The sequence below is a fragment of the Rhipicephalus sanguineus genome, chromosome 1 (assembly GCF_013339695.2).
Source record: "Rhipicephalus sanguineus isolate Rsan-2018 chromosome 1, BIME_Rsan_1.4, whole genome shotgun sequence".
Lineage (NCBI taxonomy): Eukaryota > Metazoa > Arthropoda > Arachnida > Ixodida > Ixodidae > Rhipicephalus > Rhipicephalus sanguineus.
In genome coordinates this window covers 328,559,527-328,565,526 of record NC_051176.1, presented here as the reverse complement: position 1 = coordinate 328,565,526, position 6,000 = coordinate 328,559,527, and the positions used below count along the sequence as shown (strand labels likewise).

The window sequence follows — 6,000 nt, the reverse complement described above, 5'->3', positions numbered from 1 at the left end:
TTGTGACAAATAATGCGCTGACGAAACCAGACAGCGTGTTATTATTGTACTAAATGGGCATCGCACAGACACGGCGAAGAAATTACCAAAAGCAGTGGGACAACATTTTAATGCCATTTAGGACTGGCTGATAGGTTATGCGAACAATTACACTTCTGTCATTATCTGCGCGCACAGAACATTCACTAAAGAGCTGCTTATGGCACAAAGCACGGACACGCCAAGAAATCGCCTGCCCCCAAAAAAGCCATGGTGCAAAAAGAAGCGTGCCTGCAACCTTGGCGTCCGGCGGCGGTTCCAAATAAAACGCAGAGCTGGATCGATGGTGGGCTTGGCGCGGGTGGCGCGAGATGGCGCCGCGTGGAGCCTGGGCGGCGGCGGCGGCGGCGGCCCCGGCGGCCAGAGGCTCGGGGAGGCAGGGCGGCAGCATGAGCGCAGCGGCGGCGCCCAACGCGAGCCTGGGAAATCTGACGGACGAGGAAGCCGGCGATGACGAATCGTGGGAGAGTGTGCTCAAACTGGTGCTCAAGACGCTCGCGCTGGTCACCATCATCTCGTCGGCAGTGTTCGGAAACCTGCTGGTGGTCACATCGGTGATCCGGCACCACAAGCTGCGCATCACCACCAACTACTTCATCGTGTCGCTGGCGCTGGCGGATACGCTGGTGGCGCTGTTCGCGATGACCTTCAACGCGTCCGTCACCATCTCGGGCCGCTGGCTCTTCAACCAGACAGTGTGCGACTTCTGGAACTCGTGTGATGTGCTCTTCAGTACGGCCTCCATTATGCACTTGTGCTGCATCAGCGTGGACCGCTACTATGCCATCATCAAGCCGCTCGAGTACCCGACCAAAATCACCGGCCGCACCGTGGCCATTATGTTGGCCTGCGCGTGGATCAGCTCGGGCCTCATATCGTTCATACCCATTTTCATGGGCTGGTACACGACGGACGAGCATCTCGGCTACAAGCTGGATCACCCGGATGAGTGCATATTCGTGGTGAACAAGCCGTACGCGATAGTGTCGAGCAGCGTGTCCTTCTGGATTCCCTGCTGCATCATGTTGTTCACCTACTGGCGCATCTATGTCGAGGCCACGCGCCAGGAGAAGATGCTCTGCAAGTCTCAGATGGGACCCGCCGGCATGCTGTGCCGCAACTCGACCGACCTGCCCAACGTGCATGCGCCACCGCACCGGAACTCGCACGGAGACGACCCCGAGAGCGGCCAGTCGACGCCCACCAAGCGCACCATCAACAAGATGAAACGCGAGCACAAGGCGGCCAAGACGCTGGGCATCATCATGGGCGCGTTCATCCTCTGCTGGCTGCCCTTCTTCCTGTGGTACGTGTCGGTGACCATGTGCGGCGACGCCTGCCCTTGCCCCGACCTGGTGGTGGACCTGCTCTTCTGGATCGGATACCTCAACTCGTCGCTCAACCCGGTCATCTACGCCTACTTCAACAGAGAGTTCCGCCAGGCCTTCAAGGAAACTCTGCAGGCCATCTTCTGCTCATGTAAGCCACGCGGCGGCGGAGTGCAACCTTTCTCCGCCCAGAGAGCTTGCGCTTCGCCGGCACTTTTCTGCCCTTCGTAACAACATAGTATGTTGTTTCTCTCAACGGGGTTATACTTAATACGGGCATTGAATTATTGCCAAATAACATTGACGACGCATTTCTTTCTGTGGTGCACATCTCTCAGTATATTACGCATTCTTCCTTGTAAAGTCTAGACACCAGGCGGCAGAGGCGCAGCCGAAAACCGTTCTCGGGAGTTTTTTTTAGTGCTATGATACTGATGAGGAATGCTTTCGCGAGTGAAATTACCCTCCCCTAGATGATTTCCACAAAGAACTCAGAGATACCCACCTAATTGAAGGCAAGTATGTGTTAGTGGGTATAACGTTGTGTGCTATACCCACTAATACCATACACATGTAGCAATCCGGTATGTATACTGTGGTGCCCCGATTACAAGGAACAAGTCTGACATCGAGGATGCCGTCTGCCCTTGCCAGATCAGAATGGAAAAGCGTGCGTTGAAATCATGTTCCGTGTGGTCGGAGACCCACTGTCCGAAGCAACACCCGTCAACACCAGGATGTACCCTGGTCGTCGTGTGCCCGCAATTCATGCGTGCGTCGCTAGAGAGGTTGAACCCTCGATCTCCCATCCGAAACTGACCCACAATGTTGTGCGGGGAAATGAGGGTTGGTGTTGGATTTTGATGCTAAGCGAATCTGTGGTCGGTCGAGATATTGTGGTGAGACTACACACAATGCCAAGGTTCAGGAGGCGGGTCGTGAATAATAATAATAATAATAATAATAATAATAAGTGATGCATCGGTACTGCATTAAGGGTAAATCTGAGTGTGAAAGTGTCAATTTCAAGGGGGCATGATCGGTCAATTTCAGGAGGATTCAATGCGGATGGAAGCAATAACTGGTAACAAGTCGAGAAGAAACGCGTTTACAACAAGGTCAAGAGAATAATTTAGGTGACCGCAAAATATGGAGACAGCTTTTAATGAAGACAGAAACAGACAGACGAAATGCTGCACTGCAATCGACCATTGTGGGGTGGCAAGTTCAGATCATAACACAGCGCCTGCAGTAGACCAGAGCGGACAAGTCAACGCGAGTGCATTGTTTGCTTGTGTTCTCTTCCGTGCGCTGCTTCACGCTTTTTCACGCCCCCCCCCCTTTTTCTTTCTTCGCGCGACGACGTTTCGTATGTGTCCGTCATCGGTGGCCAGATGACAGTCATGATCCTTAATGCCTCCACCATGGCGGTAACAAACGGGCAGTAAGATCTAATCAGAGATTGTAAACATCACGACGTGGAATCATCATGATGCCAGTCATCATCCTACTGCACATTTGTTACCGCCATGGTGGAGGCATTAAGGATCATGACTGTCATCTGGCCACCGATGACGGACACATACGAAAGGTCGTCGCGCGAAGAAAAAAAAGGGGGGGGGGGCGTGAAAAAGCGTGAAGCAGCGCACGGGAGAGAACACAAGCAAACAACGCACTCGCGTTGACTTGTCCGCTCTGGTCTACTGCAGGCGCTGTGTTATGATCTGAACTTGCCACCCCATAATGGGCGATTGCAGTGCAGCATTTCATCTGTCTGTTTCTGTCTTCATTAAAAGCTATGTCTCTATATCTTACGGTCACTTAAATTATGCTCTTGACCTTGTTGTAAACGCGTTTCTTCTCGACTTGTTACCAGTTATTGCTTCCATCCGCATTGAATCCTCCTGAAAGTGACCGATCATGCCCCCTTGAAATTGACGCTTTCACGCTCATATTTACCCTTAATGTAGTACTGATGCTCCAGTTTTTATTATTATTTTTATTCACGACCCGCCTCCTGAACCTTGACATTGTGTGGGGTCTCACCACAAATTCCGTGGTGTGAAGGAAAACAGGCTTTCGCCAATTTCCAGGAAGGAAACGGGAGGATATTGGAAAATACAAGCACGCTTTGTTCTCTTTTCTTTCGTCACCATTGAGAAAAACCTGCAAGGTTTGCAACCATATTATCCATTATAAGCTGTTTTGTGGAGCAAAGGACGACGCGACCGAGCACAGTTAATTTAGAATATATTCAGTTTACTGTAACTCTAACACGCCTCATGACATGCTTGCCAGGGACATAGCGGTGGTCTATACCAACGCATTGGAGTATCTGCGCTATATTCCTGGACGGATTAGAAATGCCAGCATGCTTGCCTGGATAAGCATAAACTGTAGCCGCCTTCTTCACAAGCTGTGCCAAATTCATATTTTTTATTATTGTTGGGGTCATATGATTATGAGAGTTGGAGGGCTTCGGAAATGTTGACATGCACCCAAGCTCGTCTTTACCTAGCCGCTCAGGAGGGGTAGAAAAGCAACAGAAAATACTTTTCGCAACTTGCTGGATGGCCGGTGCACGCATTAACATTTTGCTTTTCTTTTTCGATGAAACTGCGTGCACAATCGTTTTTTTGCTCGTTTGCACATTTATGCTGTCGCACTAACTGCCGGGGATTCGTACGGTAGGTTGAGCACCTAACGAGCCCTGTGGAAGTACTGCAATGCGGAGCATAGGCTTGAATTAAGGTATGGAATCCTCTCTGTTTTTCTAAGATTGCTGAAAAATGTTAACAGAGAAAAAAGCTGTTTTCTTCTGCCGCTCGAAGCTAACAGAAAAGTAACAGACAAGTGACAGAAAACGGTGTAAATGTTTTAAAATACAATTTCTTCATTAATACAGTTGTATGATATTCATTTCTTAATTTTCTTCTGATCTATTTCTGTGTCCTGCGAGTCGTACTGCGTATCAACTGTTGTTACATATGGGAAAACTGTAAATTCATGTGACATGTCATCCTGTTAACGCTATCGCCTTTTCATTCTTATGTAAGAGCAATATTAACGGATTTTGATTGAGCATATGGTCGAGTTCGTAGAACGACACGATAGCTACATTTTTACCAAGCTGTCTACTCTGACGAAGGCTGTGCCAGGGCCGGAACTTTAGTGAAGATTTAAATTTAATTTGCGGATATAAAAATGGGTAAGTACATGATCCGTATCCTACAGAAAAGGTACAGAGATCCTGACTACGCCCACTGCAGGGCTAATCGTGTGCTTGCTAGCTGCCACCCGCGAACTTCCTCGTCTCACCTCAACTCTCTGTCTCGCGCCTTCTATCCAGTCAGATGACCAGCGGTTATCTTGCCTACGTGTCCATTTCTTCATTTCGACTAAGCTGTCCTTGGTTTCCTGACACACACTGCCCTCTTTTTGTCCCTTAAAGGGACACTAAAGAGAAACAATGAATTGGTTTAGATTGATAAAGTGTGCTCGGAGAACTCTTGTGTCGTTTATTTCACCACCATAGGTTTATTATTAGAGGAGAAAACCAAGTTCAAAGTTTCATTTTTAAATTTCGCGCCCAACTTTGTAATTCGTGACGTAAAATATTTCAAAGAGCATTTAACGTATTTTGGAGCCACTGGCTCGACGAAATTTCCACAAACTCGAAATGTCAAGTCTCTGGCCCCCTCAGAGGACAATGTACTTCGATTTAACCGATTAGGAACTACGTAGGCCCAAGCAGGCGCCGTCAAAAATATGTGACGTCACGGCAAATGGTGCGGGAATTCCAAGGTGGCGTCGCCACCTGTATTTTCTTTTTGCGCGTTTTCTCGCTTATTAAGCGTCTTCGCGCAGAAAGCGTGGTGTTTTTGGTATCGTAGAAGACTACTTTACTAATGCGAGAAAAATCGTTTTGCTCTTTAGTGTCCCTTTAAGGCCACACCTATCATTTTCCTTTCTGTCGCCCTCAGTTTAAGTTGAACCCTCACTTTAAGCCTCCAGGTTTCTGCTTCGTAGGTAAGTATCGGTAAGATGCAGCTGCTATATGCCTTCCTCTTAAGTGATAGTGGTAAACTACCATTCATGATTTGAGAATGCTTGCCGAATGTGCTCCAACCCATCCTTATTCTTCTAGTTACTTCAGTCTCAAGGTTCGGCTCCGCGGTTACTACCTGTCCCAAGTATACGTATTTCTTTACAAATTTCAGTGCCTCGCGACTTAGCGCTGTTCTCTTCCGAGACTGTTGCACATTACTTTAGCTTTTTGCATAATAATTTTCAGACCTACCGTTCGGCTTTCCCTGTCCGATTCGGTAATCACGGGTTGCAACTCGTCCCCTGCGTTACTCATCAATGCAACGTAATCGCAGGTTACTGAGCTACTCTCCATTAACTCGCATGGCTAACTGTTCCCAGCCTAGGGCCCTGAAAACCTCCTGCAAGAACGCGGTGCATAGATCGTGTCTCCCTTCTTTATTGGAATTTTGTCTCTTTCTTTATGAAGGACCATGGTGGCTGTGGAGCCGCTGTAGATTTATTCCAGTATGTTTATATACAGTTCGTTCACGCCCTCATTCCGCAGTGCCTGCATTACTGATGATATCTCGACTGAATCAAATGC

At 48.5% G+C, this 6,000-nt stretch overlaps 1 protein-coding gene across 1 annotated transcript in view; it reads left to right on the top strand.

The window, feature by feature from the left end:
- The first annotated feature begins 349 nt into the window (after positions 1-349).
- LOC119379524 (octopamine receptor beta-2R) overlaps positions 350-6,000 on the top strand; it is a 368,763-nt gene continuing 363,112 nt past the window's right edge. Inside the window, exon 1 of the mRNA XM_037648820.2 lies at positions 350-1,518. Within this exon, the coding sequence (XP_037504748.1) occupies positions 351-1,518 (1,168 nt within the window). The 5' untranslated portion in view covers position 350. The remainder of the gene's footprint in view (positions 1,519-6,000) is intronic.